The following is an 18,204-nucleotide window of genomic DNA, read 5'->3' on the forward strand; positions in this document are numbered from 1 at the left end:
CCCGCTCCCTGACTGCCCCCTCTGACGACCCCCTGCCCCAACCATGCCCCCCCACAGGATCCCACTCCCTATCCAACCCCCCCGCTCCCTGTCCCCTGACTGCCCCGCCCCCTATCCACACCCCCACTCCCTGACGGGTCCCCCGACCCATCCAACCCCCTGCCCCACTCCTTGTCCCCTGACCACCCCCTCCCCGGACCCCCATCCCTAACTGCCCCCCCCAGGACCCCTCCCTCTATCCAACCCCCCCTGCTCCCTGTCCCCCCATCCCAGAACCCCCCCCGAGATCCCGTGACCCCCCCATCCAACCCCCCTGCTCCCTGCCTCCTGACCACCCCCCCGAACCTCCACCCCATCCAACCCCCCCTGCCTCCTGACCACCCCCCCCGAACCTCCACCCCATCCAACCCCCCCTGCTCCCTGCCTCCTGACCCCCCCCCGAACCTCCACCCCATCCAACCCCCCCTGCTCCCTGCCTCCTGACCCCCCCCCGAACCTCCACCCCATCCAACCCCCCCTGCTCCCTGCCTCCTGACCACCACCCCCCAAACCTCCACCCCATCCAACCGCCCCCGACTACCCCCTCGGACCTCCTGCCCCTTATCCAACCCCACGCCCCCTTACCATGCTGCTCAGAGTGGCAGGGCAGGCTTACTGGAACGCCTGGGAGGTGGGCGGGCACAAGCCGCGTGGCTGCAAAGAAAGAGGGACAGCGGGGGAGGGGCCGGGGGTTAGACTCCCCCCGGGAGCTCAGGGCCAGGCAGGACTGTCCCGCGGGCCGTAGTTTGCCCACCTCTAAACTAAAGTGACACCTGAATATTCTATTTACACTATGCCATAAAAGTTTATGGCACATGACAGAGACTGATCCCTACTCCCAGGCGCTTACAATTTTTCCTTGAACACTGGGGGAATAATGGCAGGTGACAAAGATCATTAAGTAGCCTTCAGTAACTAATGCATACACCACAGATGTACACGGTTTTAATATAAGAAAAACCCTTCCTATTAGGGGAAGACTCAAGTTATTGGGCTTCACTGAAGCAATGCATTTTGAGAAAAAAAAAAAAACAAAAAACATAAAACAGGGGAGAGGGAGAGCAAAAGTTTGCCAAATCAGGTTAGATATATCGGTTACACCATCTCCTTCCCCCATTCTTCTAAAGCAGAGGTCTTCAATCTGTGGGGATGCATTCACAGGTGGGCGGGGAGGGAGCGCCACCCAGCTCTGCTCTTGGCCCAAGCTGCCAGCACTGGGTCCAGGGTCCCAGCCACCAGCCCCGGGTCCAGGGTCCCAGCCACCAGCCCCAGCAATCCTCCCCCAGAGCTGCAGCCCTATGCCGGGCTGCAGGCCTGGGCCCCTAGCCAAGGATCAGCCACCAGCTGAGGATCCCCTCTCCTCCCCCACCCACCCCAGCTGCGGCCCCCTTACCCATCTGTGTCCCAGCTCTGTGGGGGCACGAGGTAAAAAATTTGGGAACCACTGCTCTAAGGTGCTATGTTTGAGGATTGAGAGAATAGATAGGCAGATAGAATAAAGCCAGGGCAAGCACTTCCAATGAACCCCAAGTAAAGCGAAAGCAAAAACTGCAAACCAAGAAAACTAGAATGGCTGGCCTGAAATTCCCCAACGTTCATTGAAAAGCTTTGTTGGGTTTTAAAGCTCTTGGCAAACTCTAGTGTTCATAACTAGATGAGACAGTGGCTCTCACAGTAACAAGGGCATTCATTCAGTGATCCCCTTCCTGTGTGGGGAAGTGTTTCTGTGACCTTGGAATTAGGCTCAGCATTTCTCTGATAATAAGCTTCCCTCCCAGCTGATGAGAGAGCCTGCAAGTCTCATGACCCACACTCTCAAAAGCAAACAGCAGCATCAGTGTGTTAGGTGCGCTAGCCCAATCTGAGGCACCCTTGTGTGCCTGAATATTTATAGATAAAAACCTTTCTGCACTTTTAACACACTATTAACCTAAAAAAAAGGTAATATCAAGGCTGAAACTGTCCTCTGCAAGTGATTTGTCATTTATGGATTATGGGTAGAGAGACTGCTGCTTCTTAATCTCAACAGTTTTTAAAGTATTTAAATCAGAATGAAGCCACAGCCATAGCCTTGTTCACAGGAGTATGTCATTAAAAGATACGGTCAGCATTCCTTTAAGGAGGTTACCTATCAGTGTGCAGGTTAACACCAAACAGTTGTTGTCTTTGTGAATCTAAACCACACTTAAATCCTTCCACCAGTTTGTAGACTAGCCAGCACTGAACTCCAATTGTATACTGGAGAAATTGGGGGGGGGGGGGGGGGGGGGGGGGGGGGGAGGAAATCAAGCTTCTCTCAGTGCAATGCTCATCAATTTTGTCTCTCAATCAACTTGTGACATAGGCTTTACAGATCAAACACACGACCCAATGAACTGGTCAACACACTTGTCCTATTTTACCATGTTCCCAAGCAGAGAACAAACTTAAGGCTCATAAGACAGGGGAAAGCATTTTGAGTGAAGTGGAAAAAGCAAGTAATCTGTTATGGAAACAAGTTGCCAGTGATACTTTAATTTTATGTCATTGTACAAGGATAAATATTGGCAAAAAATTATGTGATGGTTCTTATTTTACAGGTGTTGAAACATACAAATATTTAACACTGGTAGATCGTCTTACCTGGTATTTTGTGGACATGTAAACTACTGGGTTTTTTTCTGTGGCTGTCAAACACTTCAATTAAAAATACAATGCATGTTAAAGTAAGACTTTACCTGAAAGATAGGCAACTTTTTCCTTTAAAATTGGTAATACTTCCATAGCCTTCATTTCATCATTTTTGCGAAACCCTGGAACACATAAGAAACAAGGAAATAAGTCAGCGGTTTGATATGCAATGTAAGCCGGCTTTCAAATCCCATCTACCTAATACACAAGGAAACATTTACCTTATTTAATGTATCTTGAAGCCTACAACTTTATTTAAGTTCTTTTAACCCTGTTAATGAGATCTCAGTAAGTTAGAATCTTTGGTAAACTCCATTTTTATCCTATACAATTTTACCTACACAAACACACGAATGATCAGTTGAGAAGTGTGTATACATGTAACATACCAACAACGTCAGTAGGCAACCCTTAATAGAAGATGAAGCACTGAAGTTAAACATTTTCAAAGCAGATAAAAAGAAAGGTCAGCTTAATTTAGAAGCTCTCACTTTGAATGGTGCTCTGATACCAGTCTTTCACTTCCTCTTCCAGCAAATAGAGATCTAATATGCAACTAATGGCATGAATCCTTCAAGGCAGCAAGCAATGAATTTCAGTCACCTACACACCATTTTCAAAACACCTCAATAAGCAAAAATAAAGCTGTCTTACATGTGGATTCCTTTCTAGCTCCTGGCTTCTACTGGTGTGAACCTTAGGAGTACTATGCAAAACCCAGTGAATATTCATTCATCTCCACCTTTTACAAGCCAGAGCTCACAAAAAGAGATCTGAGATGATCCAAAGGTCCAGCAATTTCTGATTACACCAAAGAGGTGTCAACTGGCCTTTAGCAAGTAGTTTTACTACTTCCTCCTCATTCAGTGAAGAATTCCAGTCATTGTTGCAAAGCTTACCAGAATAAAAAATTCAACTAACGTGGCAATAAATTCTGTCACTTAGAAGCTAGTACCATTAAGTCTTAGAAGACCACAGAGAAACTTCATAAGGAGATCACTGAGTTGTCAAGAGGTTTGTGTAGTCTCTTGTTCAGAAAGGGTAGGGATGGGGAGGCTTGAATAGTCTATGCAGTGGTGTTACATTTTCCATTTGTATCCACAGAAGTTAAAAATCATATTTTAAAAAATCGCTGCAAGTCAGCATCAAACACAGACTTGTTTAACAGTTGCCACCAAATTAGAAAAACTTTCAGCACTGGACTAGAACGAGCACTGCAGCTGGGAGTGCTTTTCCTAGTTCACGTACGTAAACCCACTAGCTTGGCTCAAACTAGTGCACTAAAAATAGCAGTGTAGCTGGGGTAGCATAAGTGGCAGCTCAGGGTAGCTGTTCGAGTATGTACCTAGGGGGTATGGGTGGGTTTGTATTCAAGCAAGTCCAAGCTACCTTTGCTACCCCTAGCTACACTGCTGCTTTTAATGCACTAGCTCGAGTGGAGGTACTGTGAAACTGTCTGCCTGAGCTGAGAAGCATGCTCCCAGCTGCAGCACAGACATACTCCAAGATCCTGCATGTTTAGTTGGGGAAAAAAGCATTCACATCATGGAGAGCGAGTGACACTTTAAGTCTCTTGAATGGTTCATCCTAAACCCCTTTGTAAATGTACAGCATTCAAAGGAATGCCACCCCATGTCCTGCAGCCAGAACTCGGTTTGTATCCTTCTTCTGTCCCCCTTTTCTTCTTCCAGTCAACCACATGCATAGTGCTTAGAGTACTCTATGTCAGGGTGGGCAAACTTTTTGGCCCGAGGGCCACATCAGGGTACGAAACGGTACGGAGGGTCGGGTAGGGAAGACTGACTCCCCAAACAGCCTGGCCCTGCCCCCTCTCTAACCCCTCCCACTTCCTGCCCCCCTCAGAATCCTGACTCATCCAATCCTGAACCCACCCTTGGTCCCCTGACCGTCCCATTCCAGGACCCCCACCCCTAACCATCCCCCTGGGACCATGCCTCTTATCCAACTCTGCCTGCTCCCTGTTCCGACTGCCCCGACCCCTATCCACACCCTCACCCCCTGACAGGCCCACCGGGACTCCCACGCCTATCCAACCCCCCCGTTCCCCGTCCCCTGACTGCCCCTGGGGACCCTCTGCCCCTTATCCAACCCCGCCACTCCCCGCCCCCTTACCATGCCATTCAGAGTAGTAGGACTGGCAGCCACGCTGCCCAGCAGGAGCTCACAGCCGCACTGGCAGTGCGGTGAGCTGAGGCAGCGGGCGAGGGGCCGGGGGCTAGCCTCCCCGGCTGGGAGCTCAAGGGCCGGGCAGGACGGTCCCGCGGGCCGTAGTTTGCCCACCTCTGCTTTATCTTGCTAAGAGAAATTTTTGCTAAAGTGCATCATTAATGCTTCCTTACCGGCAATCTCTTCGGGAAATACCTGCAAACAAGATAAAACGAGTTTCTCATTTGCAGAATCTGTTAAGTCAACAAAACAGGTGGTACTCCATGGGTGGAACATCACCCCCGACTAAATCATAATTCATAATTTTCAATTGTCTCTTTTCAAAAAAGATTCTTTTAAAAACCAAATTCATCCAGTTTTTAGCCACATTCCGCATTTTAATGGCAAGATTTTATTCAGATTTAAAAATGAGACATACGAGACCCCCTAGGACCTTGAATCCTCCAGAAGGCAAAATAGTGCAACTCACATAGCGCTTTACACAAGCTCATTCTTGCCCCCCACTCCCCAGTGGTAATTCGTCCCAAATGAGGGAAGGTGGCTTTGACGTTGCCTCTGCTCCAATGAGTTTCTGCTGGTTGTTTCCTGCTAACTGTGACTGGACCTCTGGCCCTTTCTTGTCTCTTTCTCAAGCCTTCATCTCAGAATGGAATCAAGACTGGGAGTTAGGCTACAGTCCCTGGATACTGTGATTACCTAAGGAGGCGTGCCTTAGGTTCAGGGTTCAGTATGTGCATTTCTTCTCCTCGAGAGCTATGGCCAGTGGCATCCAGTGACCACACAACCTTCTTAATGCCATGTATTTTTAATTAGTACCAACACATTTCAGAGAGAGATCTTAAACCAAAAACAATACTGAGGCCTGTCTTCCCTAAGGCCTACTGTCCCCTCCTGGAAGCTTGGGAAGGTCTCTATTTCGGACACTCCTGCATGACCTGTCTGTGATTACATCAGTTGCCACCCACAGGAAGAATTCATTGACAATCCCCCTACCCTGCCCCCAAGTCTTAACTGTTAAGAATCGCTTTGATCTCCAGGCTCCCAGCCTTGGCAAAAGAGCTGCATTGCTCTGGACTGGAGCCGGGAAATAGCACACTTCACCACTAATTATTTGGCCAGTGTTTTGTAACTGCCCCCAAATTTGTCACAAGGCTGCTTATCTACAGCTGTTGTGTTGCTCTCCTCCTTGTTCTTCTGATAGCCCACCGTTAAAAGTTAACCAAAACATTCGAATTACAGCCCAATAAGCCATTATAGCCATAGAGCAATTCTCACTATTCGGATCACACACGGTATCGATAAGTTACAGGTCATCATTCCTAGATTACATAGCTATTCCACATCCATCAAACTAATGTGGGGGCATGGTTTGAAGTTTTAGATCCCTGTTTGAGCATCACAGGTCCCGCAGGTTGCAGCTGCTCAAGGGAGCCGCTCATGTTTCGTAGTAATCTACGTAGCAACTTTTTGTTGATATATCCTAGCTCCCCCTGCGGCAGCTGTGCCTCTATGGGGACAGGAGTAAGGCCAGCAGCTTTAGATGAAAAGAACAAGTCTGCCAGCATGTTTGTAAAAGCATTTATTCTGCCATAGCACGATTACCACCAGCTCTAGAAAGGTGACCATATTCTGCAGCCTCTCTTTCAAGAGACGAAGTTCTTTGGTAATACTCTGAGTTATCGACCCTAAACCTGCTGAGGGTTTTGTATACCACTTCCTCATCCGCCACCCTGGACCAATTAAGATGCTGATTTTATTAAGGTTAAGGTGAAAAATGTTGTTTTATCTGATAGAAATTCATGCAGAAATAATCTTATTGTATAGGGCTAGTTCTGTATGTTAGAGTCTGCCTTAGGCTCCAATTCCACTAGATACCTAAAAATGTGTATAATCCCACTGACTTGGGAATGAGTAGTTAGTGAGGCTAGGCACTAGATTAGGCACCTTGTTAAACTGGGGCCTCCGAGACTTACTCACTGCAGCTGAATGTGCCCTTAAAGGCTCATAGTGTACGAGTTTCATGTTTCTGTCCCCTTAAAGGCCTATTTCTGTGCCTGTTCTACAATGGTGAATTTACTGAAGGCAAAAGACAGCAGGGGTTATATTTGGGTGAGAGGGTGCTGGAAGAAAGGAAAGAGCATGTGCTCTTTTTAACTCCATGGGGGAGTTAATATGCCAATAAATAAAGCAGCACATTATCTGTTTTAAGGTTAATTGTACTACAAAGCACTTATGATTTGTAGGTTTAGTAAGACTTATTGAAGCAAGTCATTGAATGTACTCAATAGCAGTGCCAAAAATCTGCACCAATCTCTACACAGCTCAGCAACCTCTGAGCCAGCAGTCTTTATCACACATTAATGGAGGTGATGTCATCCTTTCAAACCAGGCCAGTCTGCAGTTGCTGCTGCCGTGTTTTTCACTGCAGTGCCTGCAGTAGTCAGAGGATTTTGAGAAGCACAAGGTGGCATAGTGTTCAAGCAAACAAAGGTTTGAGATGTAGAGGCAATTCTATATGTACATACCTATACTGAGAGCTTTAAGTGACGAATGGACTTCTAATTCGAGCATGTATAATTAAAAATGTATGATTGGGATTCTGAAGCTGATCATATTTCTCACACAATAGCATTTGCAGCCATTCAACACAATATTTGCCTGTATAAAGTCTCTGTTTAACACATTGCACACTATTTCTACATCAGTTTTTCACCACTCAAAGCTAATATAAAGCAATTTCTTGCTTGCCAAATACCTGATTTTAAAATTACATAAAGAAAAAGAGTAACAAATAGCAGCTTCATTTATAATTTCTTTTGGTTTTATACAAACAATACCACCAAGATTTAATGTGGGTTTTCGTTTCAAATAATTGTGCAGTTTACTATTTAGTTTTAACACCAATTTGCCATTTCACATTTCTTTTTTTTGTCAGTTACCGTTAACTAGTAGGTCCCTGGATTTTGTTAAATTTTATGTAAGTCATGTAGTCAGAGAATTTAGATGGCTATCTGGGTCTAAAGGATGGTGGAATTCAGTAAGGTCCTCTTCCTCTTGCTTTACTAGAAGTCATACTAATAAGCTTTACATTTTATAGAATTTGGTAAACACTCAGAAAAAAAATCTTCTAATATTTGAATATAAGTGTAGGGGGAAAACAACTGTTGCTTGAACTTCTCAGGCCCCCTATCACCACTATGGTATCAAAATACTGAGATGGTGTGGAATTGAAGGAACTCTGAGTACATAAAGCAAATAATCAAGTGCCACACACCTTGCAATTACTGAAGGACATTTGAGAGATGTTTAATTGATGATTAAGAGACTACTTGCTGTGCTAAGGATTTTATACAACCCTATGACAACACTGGAAAACTTAGCAAAGATAGAGCCAGCCCGCCCATTACTTAAAATGTAGGTTGTGTGCACCTTTAGATCACTTGGAGAAAAAGGCCCACCAAAGGGCAGATAAACCACTAAAAAGAATAGGTAAGCAGTGTGTACCAGGGTGGATTTGATTAAAATCAAATTGATTTAAATCATGATTGAAATCACTAGTCAGGAAGACTTGATTTAATCATGGATTTCTACATAAAAGTGCATTCTTGTTGGTTGTTATAACCTTAATACGTATTCTTCACAACTCAGAGACCGATGTAGGTTTCATTTTTAGAAGGCACTCACTACACATTTTGAAAGTGATTTATTTTGAAAACTTTTCCGATTAGTTTTACAGCTATATCAGAAAATGAATGATTGTTTGGTTATTTCATTTAGCAAGGGTAATTGAAGCAGATATTTATGAAGTCATTGGGAGGTGAACTATCTCCAATTCAACATGTTAATCATTAATATTTGGAGGATTTTCTTGCCATGCTGTATTAGGAGGAGATCCCCACCAGACAAACATTTAAATTGTTTTATTTAACTAAAATAATGTTATGTATTCTGGATTCTTTTCTTCAACAAATATTCAACTTTTTTAAAATCAGGTTTGTTTTTGTTAAAACTGTTTTGAACTAAAATAGTTAAACGAAATATTTTTAAAATAAAAACAAAAATTAAAGTGACTGTCAGCCAGGTCAACATGAGAAACTTAAAATATTGGTTTCAGAGTAGCAGCCGTGTTAGTCTGTATTCGCAAAAAGAAAAGGAGGACTTGTGGCACCTTAGAGACTAACCAATTTATTTGAGCATAAGCTTTTGTGAGCTACAGCTGACTTCATCGGATACTCCTTTTTTAAAATATTGGCTTCTGCAGCTAACTCAGTCGTCTTCACCTTCATTTTCCTGTTTGTTCATAATCTGGAAAAGAAAAACAAGCTTTCCTGCTTTTTCAGGTCCCAAACCATTTCTCAATTTGGAATGAATTAGTCCAAAGGAAGAAAATATTCTTCTACACCGGCAGAAGAAGCTACTGCTGTTAGAAGTGAGATTACCATTTCAACAGTCTCTGAATCCAAGTGCTTAAGTGACTTCCACCAGTTCAGTGGTGTGCCTTTCTTTAAAACAGCAGCAGCAAGCGTACATTTCTTGAACGGTTCTTATTCCCAAACTGGGTCTCTTTTACGGCCTGCTGCCATTATAGGTCTTCCCTTCTAGTGAGAGAATGGTATGGTAGATCTCAAATCAATGAAGGCTATGCTCAGAAAGACTTCTGGAATATGCTGCTCAAACACTTTCACTTTTGCTTCTACTGCCTGTCCCTCCCTTCTCACATTTATCTCCAGACTTCTTCTCCTTGTCCAGATCTATTCCGCCGCCAACAATCTTCTGTTCATTGAACTTTTTGAAACTTTGCACTTTTAGAGAGAAGTAAGCGATTGAATCTGTGTACACAAATTTGCAGAAGGGCAATAGGGTTGAGGTCTGTTATTTCTCACCTCTATATATTATTTATTTTAAAACATTTTTACTGTTAACTAGCATGTTATCTCTGGAGACACAAATCCACAGTTTGAGAACTGCAAAACGAAGCATCTCTGATGGTATCTTCCAGACTGAGCACTGAGTAGATAGAAAGATTAACCTAAATCTCTACAGAAGCCCCCGGAACCCCATAAGATTGGGTCCCTGATCCATGAACTATTGGAACTCATTTACAAAAATTTTCTTAAACATTACATGAATATATTGTCTCATACTATAGAATTAGAATTTATAATCCCTATTCCATGATGAGATATCTTTGAGCTATAATGTATCTATCTTTAGACAGGGTTTTTCCTCAAAAAGTATTTTATCAAAACAATCTGATTTCAATAAAAAAATTTTAAAAATCGGATTTGTTTTTTAAATCATTGATTTTTATCCACCCTGGTGTGTACTATTACTTTCTCTTACACTGTAGAAATCTAAATCCTGTCACTTTCATTTGCTACTCTACACTTCTATTTTGCAAATCTGGAAGCTAGCTGGCATCACAAAATTTCAGGGCTGACACCTTGCAAACAATCAAGAATCACAATTATCATCTTAGGAAATCAATAGGAAAAGGGATCCACTGCTTGGGAACACTGCCATGTTCTGCATGAGTGTCATACTCTTATGAATACTGAAGTTTTATGCTGTACGTTACATGGTTTCTTGAAGCCTATGAATTGCAGACAGTCAGAGAGCCACCTTTAGGGAGTAGCAAGAAACCACACTGGTCTGTGGCACCCACAAACCTTTTATGACAAATTTAAAGACTTTAATCTGGTCAAAATCTCTAAATCTATGATCTCCTTTAGAGACAGAGAAGAAGGTAACTGTGTTAATCCCATGAACACACTACATGGACAGTGGGGGGCAGAGTAAGGGCAGCGGCTTCAGCAGGTGTTATTGAGCATGCTCAGTTCATGTGAGCATTCTCAGTACAAGCCAAGCAATTCTGGGGCTCACATGACCCCGCATGCTCCCCCCACGCATTGCCTCTGATGACATTCAATGACTAACCACATATACAGTGTAATTGTGTATACCCCATTATCAACTAAGCTACGTTGGGAAACAAGTTTTAGCTGTTATTGCAATACTGAGTGGGGGGGAAGACAGAGAAGAGGATGACACTATATAAATTCCCTTAAAAAGACTGCCTTTAAAGGAGTGTAAAGCTCATTTTGCATACTCTGAAGACACCTTACAAAAATATCCAATGATGCACACCGTATTTAGTTGCACTAGCATGACTGTACAAGCTAGTAATCACACTGGCACCCCTGTTTCATCACTGGCCCCAGCACTGATGGGCTTCTGTGCTAAAACAGGTGTGTTAGCTTCAGGCTGATTTCCGCAAACAGCACAACATACCTGCGTGGGTAATGTGGGGAGGGCTCAATCTCTGACTGGGAGGAGGCACTAGCAAGTAAGTTTCTCAGTGGTTTGGAGAGCTGATGGGAGAAAAGCAACATCCACGGAAGAAGGGGCTGTACAACCAGAAAGAAAAGCTGAGGTTTGGGGTGTAGCGAGGCTTGCAGGGACACTCCAGTGTTGTTCCTCCCTTGCTCTCCCCCTCCCCCCAATAGTCAGGGAGGTAAAGAGGGCAACTCTACTCTGGTAGGAGCATAGGTTTAGGGACAGCCATGACAAAGAAAAGTACAGACTGGGGGAGGGGGCAGAAGAGAACCACATACAGTTATTTGGTATTTGCTGTATATAACACAATTTACATATTTGTGTAAAAACAGTAATAAGTCTTATACTTTCAACTATCATTCACAATGTGTGGAAGACCACTTCATATGGAACACAACATTTACATCTAGTGGTGTTCAATTCCCCCATGCACTTTCTTAAGAAGAGAGAGGGAAGCCTGCCTGTCTGCTTCCAGATCAGTGCATAAGCAGGATGAGGTCACCCTGCTGCTGCACATGAACCAGGCAGCAGACAAACCATCTGCCATTTTCACAGCTACACACAAGTTGCATAAGCGGAGGCAAACTAGTCTGGCCCAAAGACAAGCTTCAGTTTTAAATTTCAAGTAATAATTGGTCAATAAAGAGAAAAACAAGTTAAGCTTCGTAGTTTTCCTTTCAACTCACCTGTACTCCACAGCAAGAACAGTAATGAGTGCAAGCACCTTAAAACTTGAACTAGGATTTCCAGAATGGTCTTTCTGTACTTTTTCAACAAATCTTTGTCTACATACTATTACGTAATTCCAAAAGCAAAATTATTCCCTATGAAGAGGTATGTCTATTGCTAAATATGGATCAGTTAAATTCACCTGGATAATATTCCAGTGAGGTTATAAAACATAACTCAATTTGTTTCCCTAACCTATACCTGGATTACCCAACAAACAGAAGTGAGTTCTTTAGTAACAGAGGAAAAAAAGAAATTAAATATATTAATAAACCTACAGGTGAATAAGGTCTATACTGAGTGTGGGCGAAACTTTGGGAAGAAAGCTTCATTCCCCAGGTGAGAGAGTCCTATTTCCCACCAGAACAGGCGGTGGAATTTCAGATTTACATGGACGTGAAGAAGAAGTCTCATATCAGACCTGAAACCATTAAAACAACGATGTCCATTTGGTGAATTAAAGGAAATTTCCAAATAATTTAATGGGGTCTAAAATAAGTTTGGTAAGAAACCTAAAATACGTATTTGATTCCAAGTCTGATCTAATAGGTGTGCTCCTTCTCCAAGGTAACAAAAGAAATTACTGACAGAAAATGGCCATCTATAAAAGGCATCTTCTTTGTAGAGGCAATATATTTTTAAAGCCTTTCAAGAAGCTTGAAGAACAGATTTTATTTTTTAAAACAGAAGAAGCCTCAAACAATTCAGTTGAGAACATTTAAAGCTTATCTCGTTAGCTCTCTCAAAGGTATGTTAAACTAGAAAGCTGAATTCTCACTTCAGAGGGTGGTGAAGTGGGATCACAAGCCGGGGCAAGCCTACTTCAGTGTGCTCAATGAGACAGCCTAGTGAAATTCTCATCTCTAAAGGCAATTCCCCTGGTGCAGTGAGCAAAGAGAAGCAACTTGCTCTAACATTAGTTTTCATTTCCTTCAACTTTTGTTCTGCAAATGGTCACATATAGAAACTGTAGAAACAAAGTGACACACTGACAACCAGACCTTAACACCTATGGTTCAGTTCTGTGTATTCTGCAATTTTTGATTAAAATACATAATGTTAAGTGCCATTAGTAAAGTTATGTGATGCAACCAAAATGACTCACCCGAAAGTTACATCTTGGGGAGAAACTAATTTCCAGTTGCCTGTTGAAAGACTAAAAAGGGGCAGGCGAGTCAAAAGTAATGAAATTCACTGACTCCTAGTCATGGTCCACACCGCTTCATTACTCTGTTCCCTCCATAGACCAAGCAGAGCACTTTGATCACAGCCCTCCCACCTTCCTGACAACCCATTTTATTATATAAAAATTTGCTTGCTATCTGAGGATATTTCACTACAAAGCTCCGGCTCTTTTCACATGTCCCCTCTTCTCATTTCTTTTACTTGACAATAAAAGGGTATCATTCTCCCACTTAGCCACTATATTCCATTGTGCTGGACTTCACTGGTGTTTTTCAATAGCGATGTGCAAATACACCAAGGCGAATACCTAAATGGCCTTTTATTCCATGAAAAAGTTATTTCAAGCACAACTGAAGTGGTCATTTGATTCCGAGTTTAATTAATGTAGTGCTTGTGAAATATACCACAGTGACTGCTTGGGAGATGTTCGCTACAAAACCAGCAGGCAGTGGCACAGCGAGATTTTCCATGCCGTAACTCTGACCTGGATAAAGAATTTCTAGGATAATTTAATTCCGTCTCAAGGCTCTTGCAGACTTGGACTCAGGCCTCAAACAGTCAGCAATCGGCGGGTATTAGTGAGAGTTGTGAAGTGCAGGCTGGAAAATGGTGTTGTGGACTCATGTATAGTGTCTGAAACCAGTGAATATTTGGCAACAGTGTCTGAATTCAAAAAGTAAAAAGCTGTAATAATGAACAAGAAAACTATGAAAATGTGGACAGTAGTTGCCATGTTTCTCAGGACTAGAAGCCATTAGACTCATTTTACTGTAGGTATATCTAGAAAGTCTCATGGTCGTGTTCTTGAGTTTACAAGTGTTCCTTTTTACTGCAATATATAGTGGTCATCCCTAGCTTCTCAACTGCTCTAGTTATCTTAATCTCTCTCTTTTAGCAGGGTTCTAGACATTGCCTATAATGTATCAGTTCAGGTAATACAGAAGTAACCCAATCTTTGGAACTTCAGCAAAGTTCAAAGGCAGATTTCAAGGGTATTTACTAAGGGACGCAATTTTACCATTTCCCCCCCAAGTTTCAGTCTAAAGCAGTGGTTCCCAAACTTGTTCCGCCGCTTGTTCAGGGAAAGCCCCTGGCGGGCCAGGCCAGTTTGTATACCTGTCGCATCCGCAGGTTCGGCCAATCGCGGCTCCCAGTGGCCGCAGCTCGCTGCTCCAGGCCAATGGGAGTTGCTGGAAGCGGCGGCCAGTACGTCCCTCGGCCCGTGCCACTTCCAGCAGCTCCCATTGGCCTGGAGCAGCGAACCGCAGCCACGGGGAGCCGCGATTGGCCGAACCTGCGGACGCGGCAGGTAAACAAACCGGCCCAGCCCGCCAGGGGCTTTCCCTACACAAGGGACGGAACAAGTTTGGGAACCACTGGTCTAAAGGAACCAGCATTATCCACCCTTTGGAAAGAGCAATTTATAATGGATGTGCTGGTGATCCCCCAGCTCAGAGGACACCATGACAATTTTAAGTATGACTAACAAGTCATCTTTAAAAACAAATGTCATTGTTATTCCTCTTTGCCAAAAAGCACACACAAAGTGTCATCCTGTTCAGTTCACTCAGCCTCTGAATATTGTGTAAGGACATTCAACAAGCAGTAAAACATACCAAACATTATGTACCTTAGTATCCACGTAGTGGTGTTTGATTACATATTCTAAGTTAGACTGTTTAATGTTAGCCACCTATAGGTTTTCTAACATGTGTAGTTACAGTGGAATGAGAAGAGAACAATGTAAACCAAAACCCACCTCTACATTTAATTTCACCAGCCACACTGGTCAAATTAAGAGAGGTTCTTCTTTGTTTTTGTTTAGGCAAAGCCTGTAAGTTAACATTAAAATGCTATCCTCAACTTTTAGGAGACTTCAAGAGCACTGAGGCAGTTGTGCTTTTGACTAAATCAGCTCTGGTCAGGCCTGACAACTCACCGGTCACAAGACATTACATCATCAAACCTTCAACTGCTCATCATGATTGCTGCTCTGGATACCTTACTTCCCTTCCACTCATCTACCCCATGCACCCCCACAAACTGGAAGGAATATCCTGCACTATGACCACACTTTATTTGAGAGGCTGCAGGGCTGCATTCGACTCACAGACATGCATGTAAATTAGAACTGACAGCCTGGAATTACTTCAACACAATAGAGAATGGAATTTATTGCCAGTTTTTTAGTTCTTAGCAAAAAAATAACAAAGTGCTAAGTACAAATGCACACTATCTGTTTTGTGATTCAGTTGTTACGGATGGTATAAAATGCCCTGTTCCCTTACTAGTGCCAACTGTGAGACGGGGAGGAGAACTCAAAGACACCACACAACGGCTGCAAGCAATTTGCACGACTCCAATAGTACACTGAAGCAATGTGATACGTTGCCTTGTAAACCTCAAAGTAACAATGAATTTAAGGTATTCAAGTTTTATCTTGTTTCAGAAACCATAAGATAATTAACACACCAAAATATTTAGAGCCAAAGGAGAAAGAGCATGATAGATGTGAGGGGCTGAGGCAGAAAAATGGTTGCTCTTATGACAGCTGTTCTTAAGTGCTCAGGAGTGATTTTAAAACATGTTTGAGACATTGTACAAACCAGAACAACAGTCCCTGTTCCAAAATGCTTACAAACTGATTTGATGATGAGCCATAATAGTTGAATGAGACACAAGCAGTACTACAAGGGGTGAATGAGCAGGTGGACAGGCTAATTAATAGTTGCTGGGGAGGGGAGAAGAGGGAACAACCTAAAATGTAAATGAAAATAACCTCCCTGACTGGATCTATTGTGAACAAACTTTTGAGTTGAATACAGTGGTAACACTTTATATTAAGGGTCCACTTAAAGTTTAAAGGTCAATTCATGAGTAACAAGTAATTGGTAGCTTACCACCCTGGCTTACAACCATTTACAATACCTTCCACTAAAGTGCTTATAATACATACGACTGATGTTTATAGAATAGTGGACGTTAAACTGTTTATAAATGCAAAATTAATATCAAGGGTGACCTATACTGCTTCCCTGATATTCAGTAAGTTGGATTTTTAAACTTATATGTCCATTGGTGTCTTTCTTCCGTTCCTGCCTTTAAGTCACCCACTTTTATCTGAAAAATATTATTTCACCCTTTAACACTGTCTAAAGCATCAACTTACTGCTTCATTCATGAACCAATAGGCGTTTTATGTGCTGTTGTTCACCAGATTGTTCTTATCTCCAGCTCCATATTTCTTCTCTTGGCTGGTACTGCAGACATTTAGTTTAGAGGTGCTAATATCACTGATGGTATGGTTTATGAGCTTGAAGACATTACTTTTATTTAGTTTTAGAACCTGAAAGGTGCTGGTACGTAAGAGCATCTTGTATGCCACAAGCAATTCTGATGTTGGACGCACAACTATTAGTAACACTTAAGTCGGCAGTTTTAGGTAGCTGTTGCCTAATACTTAAGGTACAGTATACCCAACATCTTCCCACAAGAATGCAGCATTAACTTTCCTATATCTTGAAAGATTTTTCTATAGTGCTTAATTACATAATTTACATATATATAGGTCAAGTAAAAGTGAACAGTTAAAATGTTATAGTGACAGAATGGATTTCCAGTACTGCTTATTAACGCAGAAAAAAAATTATTTTAAGTACCAAGCAAACCAATATATTGTTTTAGAAACTATTAACAACACAACATTAGGGTCAAGTTTTGTGTTGACTCAAGATTTGTTATCATCCCTAAGTCTTTGTGAAGCCTAGAAAAATGGACTCTCCCATCTGGCTGTAGTTACTGGGCAGGTATATAAAGAAAAGGATTCCCGGGGCACCAGCCACAGCACCATAATGTTTTTTCTTGAAAGCTCAATTTTACTACTCTTGCTGATGATCTGCTATGATTTTTTAATGTGCAATGAGATCATGTATAAGTTACCTGTCCCATCCCAGGAAAAGCAGAAAATCCTACCCCTTGACTAGGTTGTTGCATTACTCAAGAAAAGGGTGTTTTGTTCTGTTTTTGTGGTTGCTACCAGCTAAAAGCAGAAGAGTTGAGGCATGAGCCTGCATTTATGGCTATGGGCAAAAAAGAAAAAAGGAGAACAAGGAAAGATGACCAACTGAAGATTAACACCCCAAACAAGCAGAGACTTGAATTCTACTCCCACCTTGTGCTCAGCAGCCATGGCAAGTTCTATTCAGCTGGACATCAAATTGATAGAGTAACCTCTGTCTCAAGTTCTGCTTTGGTACCATACACTATTAGGAGATCCAGTATGTTTCCCTACACAGCAACTGAAGCACGTGATTGTGCTGGGCTTCCCACCAAGGTGCAGTCTTTGGGTCTTACTATCCCTTAACTTTATTTGTCGCTAGGTATGGGATGCCTGGTAAGTTTCTTTCTAGTTTCACCAATAGTATACACAATTCCATGGCTCTTTGGTATGTCAATTTATCTGCTAAGATTAAGTTAAAATCAATCAGGTCTGAGGGAGTTGACCAACCAGCATTCACACAGCATTGTAGTGTTACACGCAGTCTTCTTAGGCCATAAAATTTTATGCTGTATTTGTGATCAAGCTAAATTAATACTAACTTGGATCTCAATATAAACAACTATATTATTTTCCCATCTAGCAGCCAGCCACAAAATTTATGTTGAACAACTTTAACACAAGTAGTCCTGTATGATTAAGCAAGGAGCTTTGCATGCAAATACATTGACTTTTCCCTTTTAATGATCCTTGAATGCAATAATCTTAAATACCAGAAATTAGTTGAAGTTACTCTAGATTTTGTGGTAGTCCAAGTTAGATTAGAGTGCATGTAGAAGGGAGAAATGGTAGGAAGCAAAAGAGAGAGACATTTCTTTTGTTTATTCAGCATGACAATATGCTGAAACCCTTTTTATTGGGGCAAGAAGAGGCAGGAATAGTCTGCAGCTAGCTTTACATACACGCTAGCTAGATTCAGTGAGACACATGAATCTATTAAAGATACTTAAAAGGCATAGTTAAACAAGTTACACCAGAGAAGTGTTTTTTATTGAACAGAT

The 18,204-nt window shown here is 42.4% G+C and overlaps 1 protein-coding gene across 6 annotated transcripts in view; it reads right to left on the reverse strand.

The window, feature by feature from the left end:
* TRIO (trio Rho guanine nucleotide exchange factor) overlaps positions 1 to 18,204 on the reverse strand; it is a 402,095-nt gene that overhangs the window by 274,660 nt on the left and 109,231 nt on the right. For all 6 annotated transcript variants that reach the window (XM_073332315.1, XM_073332317.1, XM_073332318.1 and 3 more), the window contains one exon: positions 2,757 to 2,831. In XM_073332315.1, coding sequence (XP_073188416.1) covers positions 2,757 to 2,831 — 75 coding nt within the window. The remainder of the gene's footprint in view (positions 1 to 2,756; positions 2,832 to 18,204) is intronic.

The sequence above is a fragment of the Lepidochelys kempii genome, chromosome 2, assembly GCF_965140265.1.
Source record: "Lepidochelys kempii isolate rLepKem1 chromosome 2, rLepKem1.hap2, whole genome shotgun sequence".
Classification (NCBI taxonomy): Eukaryota; Metazoa; Chordata; order Testudines; family Cheloniidae; genus Lepidochelys; species Lepidochelys kempii.